The sequence below is a fragment of the Channa argus genome, chromosome 23 (genome assembly GCF_033026475.1).
Source record: "Channa argus isolate prfri chromosome 23, Channa argus male v1.0, whole genome shotgun sequence".
NCBI classification, from domain to species: Eukaryota; Metazoa; Chordata; class Actinopteri; order Anabantiformes; family Channidae; genus Channa; species Channa argus.
In genome coordinates this window covers 2,203,499-2,221,486 of record NC_090219.1, presented here as the reverse complement: position 1 = coordinate 2,221,486, position 17,988 = coordinate 2,203,499, and the positions used below count along the sequence as shown (strand labels likewise).

At 39.7% G+C, this 17,988-nt stretch overlaps 1 protein-coding gene across 23 annotated transcripts in view; it reads left to right on the top strand.

Moving 5' to 3' along the window:
• Positions 1 to 17,988, top strand: part of dmd (dystrophin) — a 330,473-nt gene that overhangs the window by 136,904 nt on the left and 175,581 nt on the right. For all 23 annotated transcript variants that reach the window (XR_010912201.1, XR_010912203.1, XR_010912202.1 and 20 more), the window contains exon 9: positions 11,596 to 11,792. Coding sequence is in view for 20 of the 23 variants with exons in the window: in XM_067493119.1 (XP_067349220.1) it covers positions 11,596 to 11,792 (197 nt within the window). In the remaining 3 variants the exon portion in view is untranslated. The remainder of the gene's footprint in view (positions 1 to 11,595; positions 11,793 to 17,988) is intronic.

The window sequence follows — 17,988 nt, the reverse complement described above, 5'->3', positions numbered from 1 at the left end:
TCAGTTTAATACTTAGGCAAACAAAATTATTTTCTTTAAGCACCTGGAAGGGTTCTTATGATCGCTAAATAAGGAAGCAAGATTTTTTGTATTTTGTATATTTGGAGAAAACCCTCTTGGTATGATTATGCATCTATTGTAGTTTGCAGTATTAGGTAATGTAAAGCTCCAAACTGCAGTATAGGACCATAGTACATCACTCCCTCCACAAATGTAACTTAAAACAACACACACCAAAAAAATAAATAAACAAATAAATCATTGCATCACTCTTTCTTTAACAAGACTTGTTTGGGTACTGAGGACGGGTACTTCTTCTCCATTTTTTCTTGGTATAGGATTTCAACTGTTTAAGATCTACTTTATCAAATTCTTTCAAATTTTTAGCTGAGCTCGGACTCAGAACAGGTGGTCGTAACTTTTATACAGACATTTTCTGTATTCTCTGAATATTTTATTGATATTTGAACTTTAGATGATGAAATACCCAAATTCTATGTTATTCCTATGTTGTAGAACTATGTAGTCATGCTTTTTTTCACAGATTAATAAGATATAAAATATCCAATTTCTTTTTCATTTATCTTACTTGTATTTGTTTGCTTTCTATGTGCTCTTAGGCTTCATTCATTTTCTAAGCTAAGAATCAAAGCTGACATCCTGCTGCCATCTTGCCGCTCTGGGCACTGATTTATATCTTCTGGAGGCCGTATTTTACACGTAGCCATTGAAAACACCAGCAAACTCTGGAACACTCTTTAAAACTGTTTCTTAATTCTACAATATGCTCTTTCTAAGGTTGTGTCTGACCTAATGAGGGTTGTAACAACTTGGTGTAGTTGCAAATAGAACAACTGTTTACTATTACTATATGCCATTTTGCTTCTTCTTCATTTCCTTTTGGCTGTTCCCTTGTCGCCACAGAGAATCATGTGCCTCCATCTATCCCTGTCCTCTGCATCTTCTTCTCTCACACCAACTAACTGTCCTCCTCCTATCCATAAATCTCCTCTTTGGTCTTCCTCTAGACCTCCTGCCTGGCAGCTCCACCCTCAGCATCTTTCTACCTATATATTCATAGTCTCTCCTCTGAACATGTCCAAACCACCTCAGTCTGGCCTCTGACTTTATCTCCGAAACATCTAACATGAGCTGTCCCTCTGATGTCCTCATTCCTGATCCTGTCCATCCTCGTCACTCCCAAAGAGAACCTCAACATCTTAAGCTCTGCTACCTCCATCTCTGCCTCCTTTCTTTTCTTCAGTGCCACTGTCTCTAAGCCGAACAACATCGCTGGTCTCATGACTGTCTTGAACACCTTTCCTTTCATTCTCGCTGATACTCTTTTATCACACAACACACCTGACACTTTTCTCCACCCGTTTCAACCTGCCTGCACTCACCTCTTCACCTCTTCTCCACACTCTCCGTTGCTCTGAACCGTTGACCCTAAGTACTTAAAGTCCTGCACCTTCTTCACCTCTTATCCCTGTACCCTCACCGTTCCACCTGGGTCCCTCTCATTGACACACATGTATTCTGTCTTGCTGCAGCTAAGCTTTATTCCTCTGTTTTCCAGAGCAGACCTCCATCTCTCTAGATTTTCCTCCACCTGCTCTTACTACAAATCACAAATCACTCTCATACATGTCCTGCACCACTCTAACATACTTCTCTGCCACTCCATACTTCCTCATACAATACCACAGCTCCTCTCTTGGCACCCTGTCATATGCTTTCTCTAAATCTACGAAGACACACTGCAACTCCCAATGACCTTCTCTGTACTTCTCCATCAGCATCCTCAAAGCAAATACTGCATCTGTTGTACTCTTTCTAGGCATGAAACAATATTGCTGCTCACAAATGCTCACCTCTGCCCTTAGCCTAGCTTCCACTACTCCTTCCCACATCTTCATTGTGTGGCTAGTCAGCTTTATTCCTCTGTAGTTGCCACAGCTCTGCACATTTCCCTCATTCTTAAAAATGGGCACCAGTACACTCCTCTATTCCGGGGGCATCCTCTCACTCTCCAAGATCTTGTTAAACAAATTAGTCAGAAACCCTACTGTCACCTCTTCTAGACACTTCCATACCTCCACAGGTATGTCATCAGGACCAACTGCCTTTCCACTCTTCCTCCTCTTTAACGTCCTCCTCACTTCACTCTTACTAATCTTTGCTACTTTGTGCTCCACACCAGTCACCTCTTCTACTCTTTGTTCCCTTTCATTTTCCTCATTCATCAACTCTTCAAAGTTCTCCTTCCATCTTCCCATCACACTCCTGGCACCTGTCAATACATTTCCATCCTTATCTTTAATCACCCTAATCTGCTTCACATCTTTCCCATCTCAACCTGTACAAATCCACCTCCCCCCCTAGTGTCCAACCTAGCATACAAGTCCTCATATGCTCTTTGTTTGGCCTTTGCCACCTCTACCTTCACCTTACGATGCATCTCCCTGTACTCCTGTCTACTCTCTTCAGTGTCCCAGTTCTTCTTAGCCAACCTCTTTCTCTGTATACACTACTGAATTTCCTCGTTCCACCACCAATTCTCCTTGACCACTTTCCTCTTTCCAGATGACACACCAAGTACCCTCCTACTTGTCTCCCTGATCACATTAGCTGTAGTGGTCCAGTCATCTGGGAGCACTTCCTGACCACCCAGAGCCTGTCTCAGCTCCTCCCTGAAAACTACACAACATTCTTCGTTTTTCAACTTCCACCACTTCGTCCTCTGCTCTTCCTTAGTCCTCTTAATCTTCCTCACCGCCAGAGTCATTTTACACACCACCATCCTGTGTTGTCTGGCTATACTCTCCCCCTACCAATACTTTACAGTCACTGGTCTCTTTCAGATTACAACGTCTACACACTCCTGGCACACTCCTGATGTAGTCAGGAGTGACATAGGGTGATATAACATAGGGAACATAGGGTGACATATAAGAGCGGAGGTAGAAGCACTCCTGGCACACTCCTGATGTAGTCCACCTGAGTGCTTCTACCTCCGCTCTTATATGTCACCCTATGTTCCTACCTCTTCTGGAAGAAAGTGTTTACTACAGCCATTTCCATCCTCTTTGCAAAGTCTACCACCATCTGTCCTTCTGCATTCCTGTCCTGAAGACCAAACCTGCCCATCACATTCTCATCACCTCTGTTCCCTTCACCTACATGCCCATTGAAATCGGCACCAATCACCACTCTCTCACCTCTGGGGATGCTCTGCATCACCTTATCTAACTCACTCCAGAATTACTCCTTCTCTTTTAACTCACATCCTAACTGTGGGGCATAACCACTCACAACATTGAACATCACCCCTTCAATTTCCAGCTTCAGGCTCATCAACCTGTCTGATACTCTTTTCACCTCTAGAACATTCCTCACAAACTCCTCTTTCAGGATAACTCCTACTCCATTTCTCTTCCTATCTGACCCATGGTGGAAAAACTTGAACCCTGCTCCTAAGCTTCGAGCCTTCCTACCTCTCTAGCCTTCCCTGTCAAAGTCCCGACAATCAAGGTCCCTACTGTCAGTCCTACATTCTTAGCTTTCCTCTTCTCTCTCTGCCTACGAACAGACCTTCCTCCTCTCCTTATTCGACTTCGACCAACAGAAGTCCAATTTCCACTGGTACCCCAATAGGTCATTGTTAACCCGTGCCCTGACCGATCCAGTATGGAAGTCATTGTCACGATTCCCATTTTTGATTTGGCATGTGTTTTACATCGGAAGCCCTTCCGGAAACAACCCTCTGTATTAATCCAGACTTTGGACTGGCACAAGAAGACACTGGCTTTTGCCCCCTTGCGGTTGCATTATATGCTATTTTGCTTTCAAAACCGAATATTCTCTCGATAATTTACATTTACATTTAGTCATTTAGCAGATGCTTTTATCCAAAGTGACTTACAAGTGAGGTACAAGGCGGCAAAATAATAATTGATTAAACTATAGACATCCAACAGAATAACTTGTTTTACAATGGATATTTACTAGCCCTAGGCAACATTGGAGAGGAAAAACTCCCTTTTAACAAAAGAAACCTCCAGCAGAACCAGGCTCAGTGTGGAACACTACGGAATAAATTAACACGCAGACTAAGGTAACAGAGCGGGGGGGGGGGAAGACAAAAAAACTAACACGGGAACTCAGGGGAGGCAGACATAAACAAACTGAACAAAAAGCATTAGCAAAATAAGAATACAAAGGCAAACCTAAAACACAAAACCCGGGAGCAACAGGCAGAGAAACTGACCAAGTAACAAGAGTCCCGAAAACAAGAGTCCATGAAACATACATACAGATGTGGGGTTGGTGAGAGTAATGACGATGACGATGACGATGACAATGACAGCGATAACAACGACGACACTGAAGACAGGAACCACGATGGCAGTGACCACGTTAACAATGACGAGGATCTGGCAGGGGAGTGAAGGGAAGACTGAACTTAAATAGAGGGGGGAACAGGTGCAAACAATGAGGGACAACGAGGGTAAAGCTGGGTAAACAGAACCAGGGACAGGAAGTAAGGAGAAGGGGCCACAAAATAAAAGTCCAGGGACAGGAAGTGCAACAAGATCCTGACATATAGCTGCGTATCATCAGCATAGAAATGAAAATTTTGTGTATTTTCTAATAATGTTGCCTAAAGGAGACATATAAAGTAAAAAGTATTGGTCCTAACACAGAGCCTTGTGGAGCACCATAGCTAACCTTCATGTGCATGGAAGATTCATCATTAACATGAAAAAATTGGAATCTATCAGATAGATAAGGTTTAAACCAACCTAGTGCAGTTCCTTTAAACTCAATTTCATGTTCCAGTCTCTGTAATAAAATGTTGTGATTAATGGTATCAAATGCAGCACTAGATTTAACAGAACAAGTATAGAGACTAGCCCATTATCTGAGGCCATGAGAAGATCGTTGGTGACTTTTACCAGTGCGGTTTCTGTACTATGATGAACTCTAAATCCTGACTGAAATTATTCCTGTAAAGGTGGTCACATAATTGTTTTGCAACTACTTTTTCATGGATTTTAGAAATAATGGGGAAATTAGATATTGGTCTGTAATTGGCTAAAACAGCTGGGTCAAGACAGAGTATCTAATACGTACGTATCTATGTAAGGGTAAAGCTTCCTTGAGCAGCTTAGTTGGAATAGTGTCTAGCAGACAGGTTGTTGGTTTAGACTAGGTAATAATTGAAATTAGCTCAGAGAGAGCTATGGTTGAAAAGCAGTCTAATAGGGATTGGGGCCTCTCTGATGATTCTAGCACTGTACATGAAGATCTATCTGTAATATTTGGGGGTGGATATGGTGAATTATTTCTCTAATAGCTAAAATTGTATTCATAAAGAAAGTCATGAAGTCATTACTGCTCAGAGTAAAGGGAATAGTAGGCTCAACAGAACTATGGCTCTTAGTCAGCCTGGCTACAGTGCTGAACAGAAACCGGCGGTTGTTCTTGTTTTCTTTTATTAATCACAGAGCACTTTGTTGTACATTTTTAAACTGTTTTTCCAGGCTAAATGAGATTCCTCTAAATTTCTGGAACGCCACTTCCTTTCTAACTTTCGTGTTGCCTGTTTTAAGTTGCGTGTTTGTGAACTATACCATGGAGATCGCCTCTACTGGTTTACTGCCTTCTTTTTCAGAGGGGCAACACTATCAAGTATTGTACGTAGTCAAGCTGCAGAATTGTCAACAAGATAATCAACTTTGACAGGAGTAACATTAAGGTGTCTACTTTCCATTGTATTGATATATGGTGAAGGAAATTATAATAGAATTGTTTGCAGATGCTTTTTCATTTAAGCATCTGCTGTAGTGGAATTTTTTCCTAACTGCTGTATGATCCATTATTGTAAATTCAAATGTAATTAGAAAATGGTCAGACAGAAGAATTTCTGTATACGTGTTCCGGGGGGCAGCATGGCGGTGGAGTTATTAGCGCTGCCGCCTCACAGTAAAAGCTTGTTGGTTCGAGCCCCTGCTGGCCGTGGCCTTTCTTTGTGGAGTTTGCATGTTCTCTCCATGATTGCAATGTTTTCCTCCGGGTTCCCCAGTTTTCTCCCACAGTCCAAAAACATGGTTGGTGAATCTAAATTGCACATAGGTGTGAATGCAAGTGTGAAATAGATTGAGACTGGTAACTTAACAGCTGATCCACAAGGGGAACTGTCTAAACCTAAAAACTTGGGGAAAGTGACTTATTTAGATTTCTATTAGGCACTTTGTGTTAGTTACATTTCTGTTGGAATTTAGGGAGACAGCGTTGAAAATGAGGTGCCATCCCCCTATTAATGATCTCTTCTTTCATTCATTCTTTCACTCAGGCTACGTATAAACATGGCTACGTATGAACGTGGCAAAAAAAATGGCGTTCTCAGACAGAAACATAGCTGGGGGACCCTACCCCGATTTTTGATACCAGCTCCCAAGAAAGAAGATTGTAACCTGGTTACTTAAACACACTCACTGAGGTACAGACACCCGCTCTCAGAGCATAATAAGAATCCACACACATGTGCAGTGTGTGCAGAGCTGTTGTGAAATGATTATAACCAAGATCATGGGGGAGAAGAACCAGTGACCTAAACAAGTGAGGAATGTGTAGAACTTGCAGGGAAGATAGCAATAGAGGATAAAAATTTTATGGAGCTCTGTGTATGTTCTTCAAATAAACAATAACACCCTCAAAATTCTCCACAGCCATAAAATATGACTCTTGCCTTTCATCTGTCTTTTATGTATCTTTGCCTCATACTTGTAGCCATCAGCAAATTAACATTCCATTCTATCTCTTCCTCTCTTTTCTTCTTCTTTTGCAGTCTGATTCTTCTCCCTCAGCTCAACCATTTTTTCCTATCTGTTTTCTAAGTCTCTTATAATGTCCATTCATCTTCTGTGTCTTAGCTCCGCTGTGATTTGTCACTGTTGGATTTGCCCTGGGCTGACTGGTCGGGCCAACAAGTTTGTTCAGACTTAATTTAGCTATAAGATTCAGTGCAGACAGGCTGACTGGCACACAATGATGCTTTGGGAAATAAAAAGCGGCATAAACAGTGAGCACATAGAAAAATGGTTTGAGTTGAAAGACAGTTTGCTGCATCACCCTGCACTCTTTAAAAGCCAATTTATACTTTTCATTTCTTCTCCTATGGATCCTAACTTGCAGCAGACATGCATATGCTCCTGTTCATATCAGAGGCACTCTGTGCCAGCAGGCAAGAAGAGGACCCCAGTAGAGGACCCCTAAGGGCCGACAAAAGTTAAACTATGTACAGCACTGATTTGTGTGCAGATTTTGAAAAATACTACCAGTTGCAGAACTCCCTAAGAGGGCCCCCACTCTCACTCTGTTGCAAGTACCACATGTTTCATTGTAAAAATACAGTACTAATACAACAAAGGAAACCAGCTAAAGAAAATAAAGGAGTTATAATTCTGGGAGCTAAAATAGAACAACGGGAGAAAAAAAGCAAGATAGTGGTAAGTTGAACAGTGGAGATAATAAATATAATAAATTAAATAGCATCAGCTAAATTTTGTAGCCGTGAGACTGGCTACAAAACTGGCCAACTTTAACTGGTATAACATTGTTTCTTTTGTTTACTTTGACATTTAACATGAGTTAACTTAGCTAATTATGTTAGCAGATTAGCCTAATTTAGCTAGCAGTCTGCAGATAATGCTAACTCAAGCAATGCTTTTTCCGAAGTAAACTGATGAAAGGTTTATCTGACTAAGCTAACTGTCAAGCTATGAGTGCTAAATTATGAAATTTAGATTTTACAAGTTACAACCTTATTCCAAAATAGATGAAATTCATTATTTTGCTCTAAATTCTCAAAACAACACCCTATAATGACAATGTGAAAGAAGTTTGTTTGAAATATTTGCAAATTAAAAAAAAAAAAATCACTTACATATACACGTACATATACTCACAGCCTTTACTCACAGCCTTTGCTTAATACTTTGTTAAAGCACCTTTAGCAGCCATTACATGGCTCAAGTCTTGTTGAGTATGATGCTACAAGCTTGGCACACAGATTTTTGGCCAGTTTCTCTCAACCTCCATCAGGTTGAATGGGGAGCATCACTGCACATCCATTTTCATTTCTCTCCATAGATGTTGAATTGGGTTCAAGTCTGGGCTCTCGCTGCGCCACTCAAGGACATTCACAGAGTTGTCCCATAGCCACTCCTTTGTTATTTTGGCTCTGTACTTAGGGTCGTTGTCCTGTTGAAAGATGAACCATCGCCCCAGTCTGAGGTCCAGAGTGTTCTGGAGAATGTTATCATCAAAGATGTCTCTACATTGCCGCATTTAGCTTTCCCTCGATCCTGACTAGACACCACCAAGCTTTACTGTAGGGATGGTATTGGCCATGTGGTGAGCGGTGCCTGGTTTCATCCAGATATGACACTTGGCATTCAGACCAGAGAATTTGGTTTCTCATGGTGTAGTCCTTCAGAGGTGCTGTCATGTGCCTTTTACTGAGGAGTTGTTTCCGTCTGGTCCCTCTATCATACAGGCCTGACTCATGTAGTGCTGTAGAGATGGTTGTTCTTCTGGAAGGTTCTCCTCTCTCCACAGAGAAATGCTGGAGCTCTTTCAGATTGACCATCGGGTTCTTGGTCATCCCCCTGACTAATGCCCTTCCCTCTCGATCGCTCAGTTTGGCTGGGTGGCGCACTCTAGGAAGAGTCTTGGTGGTTCCAAACTTTTTCCATGTACGGATGATGGAGGCCACTGTGCTCATTGGCACCTTGAATGCTGCAGAAACTTTTCTGTACCCTTCCCTACATCTGTGCCTCCTTTTATCAGGATTATTGAAGGGATACATTGGAACCCAGCAAAACGCAGGAAAGCAAAGGAGTAGGAAGACAAAAACTGTTTACTGTATAGTATGGTAGATGGAACAGGTGAGGATAGCAGGACGGAGAGGGATGCACTGGAGGGGGGACTGGGGAAATACGGAAAGAGGAGTGGAGATCTATGATAGAGAAAAGGTGAGTAATAACTTGAAACTTAGTGTAGATAATATAGTGACAGTTCCTATGGGATGACAGGAGAGTGAATGTCTCTCTAGTAGAGTCAGGGCACAGATGAGAAGCACAGGTGGCAGGATGGGAAAATGAGGAGAAAGAAAGGTGACTGAAAATATTAGGCAAAGGACAGCAGAGGCAACAAAGTAACAACAAAAAATTTAAAACTAGCCACAGAACAGAGATTAAGTACAAACAGAGATTACCTGGGATGGAAATGTCACTTACAGCAAAGTTGAAAGCAGGTAGAGCAGGAGTTCCTTGTAGTGAAAAGAATTGGGTCCGATGGCCAGGGAAAAGGGAGGACAGACAGACATACAGAAACAGTGAACGGGTAACATGAAGAGACAGCGCTCGTGGAAGGCAGGAAGATGATCTGACAGAGAGGAGCAGGTAAATGATTAGGGAGAAGGAGGGAGATCCAAAAAGAGGCGAGAGATAGTGAAGATCGCCAGGGCGACGTGGAGCAGCTTCAAAGCCATAACACCTTTACTACGATTCTGTCTCTGAAGTCTACAGACTATTCCTTGGACTTTATGGCTTGGTTTGTGCTCTGACATGCACTGTAAACTGTGGGACCTTATATAAACAGGTCTATGCTTTTCCAAATCATGTCCAGTCAACTGAATTTTCCACAGCTGGACTCCAATCAAGTTGTAGAAACATCTCAAGGATGATCAGTGGAAACAGGACGCACCAGAGCTTAATTTTTAGTGTCATGGCAAAGGCCATGAATACTTATGTACATGTTTGTCATGTTTTTTTTCATTATTTATTTTTTAGTAAATTTGCAAAGATTTCAAACAAAGTTCTTTCACATTGTCATTATGGGGTATTGTTTGTAGAAAACCTGATGGAGTTGAGAGGTACTGCAAAAAAGAATGGGAGAAACAATCTGTGTGCCAAGCTTTTAGCATCATCCTCAAAAAGATTTGAGCCTGTAATAGGTGCTAAAGGTGCTTCAACAAAGTATTAAGCAAAGGCTGTCAATAGTTATGTACAAAGTTTTTTTTTTTTCATTGTTATTAAATTTGCAAAGGTTTTAAACAAACTTCATTCATGTTGTGCAGTACAGAACATGATGACAAAATAGCTGTTATGTACCTTCAATGCACGAAATGCTGTAAGCAATTAAATTAATTTTATTTATGTCAGTGCACTTGCACTGCAGTCAATGTCGATGCACTGCATTTCTGAGCTGCATGTAAATATCCATAGTAAATCTGTTCTGACCCTCAAAAATTTAAAAGGTTACAAAATTTACATCATGGATACTGTATAATATTTGAACTCCATCTAATGGAAATTACTGACCAGGTCACTGAGATCTGTTTTTATTTTGTAGGCTGCAACTAACTACTATTTTCATGACTCTGCAGATTGTTGATTAGTCATTTATTTGTTTTGTCTGTGAAATGTCACAAAGCTCAAAATTTCAGTTTTGTTTAGCTACAAACCTGGTGTTTTCAATCGGCAGTGGACTATGGTCTATTAAATTATGCTAATTGTAATGAATTCTGCCGCCACCACTAGTTGGTACAACCACTGGGGTTCCTATCACATGGTATTGCTTTGTGGCAACCGATTTCCGTATGAAAGCACTCTAAGAGTGCCTAATATTGGCACAGCAGTGCTAACATTGTTATGGTAATGTACTCACAAATGTATGGTGCTCACCATCTTAGTTAGCATGTGATCATTTGCCAAATACTGTATCACAAAATAAACTCATAAACTAAATAAGCGTATAAACTAAAGCATTAAAAAAGTCTGAGTTTGAACTTTGATTCCATAGTTTATGGGAGGCTGGAAGTTTGAACTGAATACTTAATATTTTAGTCTGGATCAAAGTGGTGGACTAACAAAGACTCATATCCCAGGAAGCAGCCAATTAATGTGTTCATCAAAAGGTTTTTGAATATGCAGTAGCCTATGGACTGTTATTCATATATAATCATGTCAGCAGCAGTTATATAAGTTCAGTTCATGTTATAGTATTCAACAGCTCCTATAGAGTACATAAAACCATTATCTGTATTCAAACCATACTCAAGGGGAAAACACATAAAAACAGTTGTCCTACCTTCTTGGTTTAAGCACAAAAACATTTTGTTCAATCAGAAACCAGATACCATCTTAGATACTGTAGGGGTGGAGTGGGGAAAGATTGAGTGAATTGGTATCCTCTAACCTCTGCTTAACTGAACACGCCTGACCAGGCTAGTGGGCCTTGAGAATCAAAATTAGGAACATTTTATACCATTAAACCAAACAGCCCTGACTGTGTGCGAAGGAGATGCAATTGTGAAACAGTTAATATAAATAAGGTATTTATGTCATAAAATGATTTCAACCTACCCAGACATGACTAAAACAGCAAAGCAGTTAAGTGTAACGGCCCTTCCACAAATTTTACACATGATCATTATACCCAACATGAAAAGTCCCACTAAGCCTATAAATGTGGTTGTATAAAGTCCTTTAAAATGCCGTCATTCTCTTACTTTCTGCCCTTCAGATGTGGCGGTGCCTCACCCTGACAAGAAGAGTGTCATTATGTACGTGACGTCACTCTTCCAGGTGTTACCCCAAAGTGTCTCGTGGGAAGCCATTCAGGAGGTGGAGACACTGCCACGGGCTACCTCTGCCAGCATCACAAGGGTGACGACAGAGGAGCACTACCAGATCCAAACCCAACAGCGCTTCTCACAGCAGGTTAGACATTCCACACACACACACACACACACACACACACACACACACACACACACATCTACCTGTTGCTTCAGTTCTCCCTGTCATTGCTCTTTGATGACAACAGTGAATGGCTGCCAGGTCATACTGTTATGGCTAATTACATTTTGGTCTTCACTAAATACAAGTTGTATATAACCTGTTGAAAATAAACAGTGAAGAGATAGCTTACTTTTCTCTTTGAGACATGTACCACATATGTAGATGGCACAGTAATTTAATTAGTTTTATATTAGTAAGTCTTACTAAGTCTTACTCTTTATATTAGTAAGTCTTACTTCGTCAAACGAAGTATTCATCATACACAACATACAGTGCACCCCCATTTTTTTTTCTGCTGCTCATTCTATGGTTTTATCATCGCCTGTCATTTATTATGATTGACTATAACACTATATACTATAATATAACTGTATTTCTGTTTCAAAAATATATATAAAACAATGACACTGAATCTTTTAGTTATTTGAGATGTTGAATACTAAAGCTCAGATATAAATGGTAAATGGTTTGCACTTATATAGCGATTTTCTCCTTCTTGGCACTCAAAGCACTTTACACTGCTTCTTATTTAACTCATTAATGCACACACACACCAATGGGGGAGCTGCTATGCAGCTGGCCAACACTCACCGGGAGCAACTAAGTGGGGTTCAGTGTCTCGCTCAAAGACACTTCGACATGTTACCGGAGGACCCAGGCATCGAATCAACCACTGCAGGATTGGTGGACGACCGCTCTACCTTCCTGCACATCAGTCACAGATCTGAAGACGTGTTGGTTCCAGAACTGTGTAAACTTCATACTAGCAAGTGTTTCTTCCTTAAAGTACGCACACAACTCACACTGACTCCTCTTCTGTAGTGCAACCACATGTTTTATTCTCCACAAGAAATTAAAGAATGCACTTACAAAATGAAAATTGCAAAAGTATTTACACAGAAATCCAAGAATTTTGGTTAATAAATTCCACAAAATATCCACATATCCACAACAAGGTCAAAAAACTGTCACTCCAGTCTGCACCTACAACGATTCAGCCACAACCCTTTCTATGTGTTCAGAGACTCTGTTAAGTTGCTCATATTACTATATAGGCATGTTTGCTATTCAAGACATTGCAAGAAATAATCATATATGCTTAAAACCATGCAAAGTACTCTGAAGAAACAAGCATACACCACAGTTTAAACAAATACTATGTCTGGATAGCACTAATAATTCATTCAAATTTGGCTCCCACAACATGTTTAGTAATAATTTTAAATCTCTTAGGAATATCTTTTTCTGACCTGTGCAAATTTGTTAAAGACAGCTTTTTTTTAAATTCAAGTCACATTTTTTGTGAGAAGGAAACATGTCACTCAGTGTAACAGCATGGCCCACTAATATGTTTTTAATGGGTTTTAAACAATAATGAAGCTCTATGGCACAGAAGCATGAGCTAAAATTAACATATAGATTCATAGATGGTACATTGAGTGGATCAGTGGATCAGTGGAAGAAATGGTGTTTGTTTTGGTTTTGAGCTATCTGAAACATGCAACATCTTGTGATTCCACCTAAGATTACAATGCTATTTATTCTGTTAGGTTAAAGTTTCACATGCACATCTTGTTCTACATTATAAAGAGCACCATCATGAGCTGATCACTTGATTATCATTGACACAGTTTAATAAATTCAGTACTGTGAGCCACTTCCTTAAGGTACTAATTGAGAAAAGTTGAACGTTTTTAGTCTTTTTACCACAGTAACAAAGAAGACTGCATATTGTTGTTTATGGTAATGAATGAGGGAGGGTTGTGATGACTGTTGAATTGGGTTCATGGCACGGGGATCACAGTCTCTTGCTGCCTGAATTTGGAACCTACTGTACATGTGCTGGCTGGCCTGTGGACTGGAGCAGGCAAGGTGTCAGCAGACAGCATCAGAAAGTGGCATGGGGGTGTTGGTCCAACCATTTTCAGTAACAGGCATAGGAACAAAGGGGTTAGGAGGGTCTTAGGAGCTTAGGAAACTCCATGTCATAGGGGGACATGAGAGAATATGTGTAAATGTGACTTTTATTGTATTTTTTTAAACAAAGTGAAAAACTTGATAAGCATTATATAGGTTTAGTTTTAGTTTTCATGGACCCTAGTCAATTGATGCTGGTCATTCTGCTCATTAATATGCTAGAAGAATAAAATTACTGCACCTATTAGAGGAATTCAGAGTAATCTATTTAAATGATATGCACTGAATTATAAGTTCAAATTAATGTTGTTTTAGCTATGCCACCCAAACAGCGAACACTGTTCTTCCTTTCACCAAAGCCAAAAATGAGGTGAATAAGGTGCATCGCTTCTGTCTTCCAGAGAACAAATGTTTTCATTTTTTAACAGCTATCAAAATTAAATTCACTAAAGGATTAAAATGGATTCGGATATAATAAACATAATCAGAATCAACAACAGGTTTATAACATGATAACAGTTTAGTTACTTTAACGTAGAACCTACTGTATTACTGTATTAACTATTACATTACACCAATTATTATTTTAAATAATTTTCAATTTAAGTTACTTTAACATGAGACAGCGAAAATACATACATGTGAGAACTGGTGAGTTATTTTGATGTAAGAATACAAAGGCCACATTACAACATGAAGCTAGGCACCGAGACAAGAGTGGATGAACATAAGCAGTGACTGAATGTTCATAAGCTAGATACTCTACTCACTGTGAATGTAACGAAAGCATGAACAAAAGGAACTGAAAAGAAAAGTGCAGTGTCATGCTGTACTTAACAGTCAGTATCAGTGCAGAACATCTAACGAAAGCTACAGAGTGAACATGATGCAAACAAAAGACAAAACCAGAGTTACCAGAAAGACCAAACTGCTAAGAGTGACTACATACATGGAGCTTAGTGATCAATGGGCAATTCCGTCATTCCAATTCCCTCAATGAATCCACATTTCCCTAACTTATTTCTTCTCCTTTGCGTCTTAATCCCTCCTACTAAATGGAGTGATTCAAGGAAAAGACATAAAGAGTAAAGAACCAAGGAAGTGTGTTTTTAGACACATAAGATGCTTTTTCCTCTGATGTTTGTTTCTGATGATGTTAGCTCAGCTGGATCAACTGTCAGTCAGACTTCTGAAGTGCTTTGGTCAATTTTGTTGCACTGGAGTCTGTATTTCTCCCCCCAAAACACTGTCCACAAATTTATTAAATCTTGGATTATATATTTTTTCTGTGGTCAACACCAGCAATGCATTTATTCATTTAATACATTGTATTTATTGCATGTAAATTTATTTGTATTCAGTTTTTAATACAAATAAATTTACATGCAATACAAAGTAATTATTCAGTAACCCACATTGTGGATCATCATCAGTGATTATTAATAGTAAGGAATAACAGCCCTTTAAGAGAAAAAATATGTCTTGTGTATAAAAAAAAAATTTCATGCCTTTTTGTCACTCAGACCTAAAGCTGATTCACCTATTTACCCAGATGGTGGATCTGAAAACACATAAAATAAAAACTTAGGTAAAAAACAGAAGCAATAAGACCTATTTGTGTGTAATAACTGTGTTGGTGTTGTGCTACGGTTTTATATCTTTCTGATCAGCTGGTGTGTCCAATAACCAAAAGGTTTTTAACCAAGGGATTGATGTCCAGTAAAAGATTTCTGTGAAGGATGCTCTCTTATGTCATTGCTTATTTCTACTTATAACTCCTCAATTTTCAATCCTCAAAGCAAAATAAAAGGCTTTGGAATGTCCTTTAACATGAATTACAGAGGATCCATCAAGGATCGAGGAATGGGTTTAGGATTCACTAAATGTGATCCAGGTGTTACAGGCAGGGAGGAGGGAAACTGTGTGACTGTAAGGGAAAGTGAGCAGACGGAACCTTGAGTATGTGTGTGTAAACTAGGGATGTTCTGACACTGATACCAATATTGCTCCGTGTTGTTCATGACTCTCCATCCAGAATGTCACCCCAAATCCACTCCTTAAAAAATTATGTGAAAGTAGCTCTGTTAAAAAAAAAAATCAACCAGCTGTTCTATCAAGATTACTGAGTGAGCTTATGGCAAGTAACTGTCTCTCTGTTGTAGTTTGTGAGTTAAACTGAAGACCGTAAAAGAAACCAAAAATGTGATCCAATCTAAAAAAAAGTTCTCCAAGCTATTTTTTATCAGTAATGCATGGCAGCAGCTGCAAGAACAGAAATAATCAAAGAAATGCAGATAATCTGATAATGAAGAGTTGGGTAACAGCATTACTGTGAAGACACTTCCACATCTCTACAAGTAGTAAAAAAAACATTAGTGGGAGATTTGAAAATCCCTCTTTCCCTGTAGTTCTGCAAAATGAATTATGGTACTAACCCACAACAACACAGTCTTCACAAGCATGGTTAAAAAGGATTAAGAGAAACTGACTTTGAATTCAAATTTTAAATAAAAAGAGAAATTGGATAATGAACAAACCATATATAGGCTTCTCATTAGCATCAAGCTGCTTGTTTCCTGCAGAAACCAGCAGTGAAGACATTATTACAATCATTGTAATCAAAGGACATGATAAAGAAGGGAGGATAGTTTATGGCAAATGTTTTAGTTATAACAGCAGATAATGTGTATATTAAAGCTCATTATTTAAACAATGACAGTTTTCATCATTTTAATTGAGAGAGAGAGAAATAGAGTGAGTTAGATAGATAGATACTTTATTGATCCTGAAGGAAATTCAAGAAAAAAGAAACTCCATGCTCCTCGAAATCTCCATGCTCACCGGCCTCCCCTAATCATAGGCTTTGTCCTTTTGGCCTATCCCATGAGTTCAGGGTCCCCAGTGAGGATCATTGTCCGATTGTTGATTCGGCACAGTTTTTACACCAGATGCCCTTCCTGACGCAACCCTCCCCAATTTCTTGGACCGGCACTGCACAGCTGGGGATTGGAATGTGCTGTTGGGGGTTGTCTTGTCAGTGTCTCCCACACAGTAAAAATATGCTTATAATAAATTGGTTGTGGAAATTAAAAATTAAAAACAAACAACCAATCATGTACAAACCTATATATGATTGTCAGTCAGAAACATTTACATTGGTGGGTGAGTTTATGGTTGAGTGGTTTTGAATTAGTCATCTTCTCAAATTGGTACAGAGGCAAGGGGGTATGTCTGGTAATTGACACGGGTAATAACAAAATGGCTAAGCAGGTAAGAGAACTGCATTTGAGGGGGTAGGTCCTGAATGTCAGACAAATATGGTGTTCTCTATATTCAGACCAAAAAAACACCATCAACCACCCAAACAGCTAATAAGGTTCGCCATTTGAGGGGTCAATGATGTTTGGGGTTATTGTCTTGTTGGATCACCCAAATATGTTCATGCTGTACCTTTAATTCTGAGCTAATATTGATATATATTGTTGTACTTGTTGCTCTCTGTATTAGCAGGACTGGAAACAGCAATACTTCTTCTGACATAAAAAGTAAATGCCCCACAAGAATAGCACTGAAGTAATTACCCTCTTAAGATCTTGTGCACACTAAGCAGTAGCTAAACAGTTTTATTTTCCCAAACCTTATTCAGCTTTTATCTAATCAGCATCCATCTGTCCATTTGTCTACTCACCCATCCATTTCATAGTCACATACCCAGGCTAGAGTTTCACTGGCAGAATGGCAAACAGATGTTCCTTTTTTTGGTAATTCCTCCTGCTTGATTCAAGGGATCCCCAAAGCCCCGCCAGGCTGGATGTACTCACTTACTGTAGCTGCTTTTACTTTGGAGCTAGGAGAAGACATAGCTTATTCTCTTAGTCGCCAACTGACATTTTCTCTACATTGGAATGAAAATTGACCACTAATTTAGGACAGACCCTCTGAATAAAATTGCTGTAAAAAAATCACAAATTAGATCTACTAGTTTTGACCTTTTGAGCTGAGTTAAACTGAGGTCAGTGTCATGCTATCGCACAGAATCACAACAAGATGGATAGACCTTCCTGGAGTAATCGCTGGTAATATTATTATCTCATTCAGTTTAATGGCCACATCAAGCCTTCTTCATGTGTCTGAGAGGGGAGAGAAACTCAGGGCCTTTTCCGACTGGGAATCAGATAGACAGACTGTAAAAAACGAG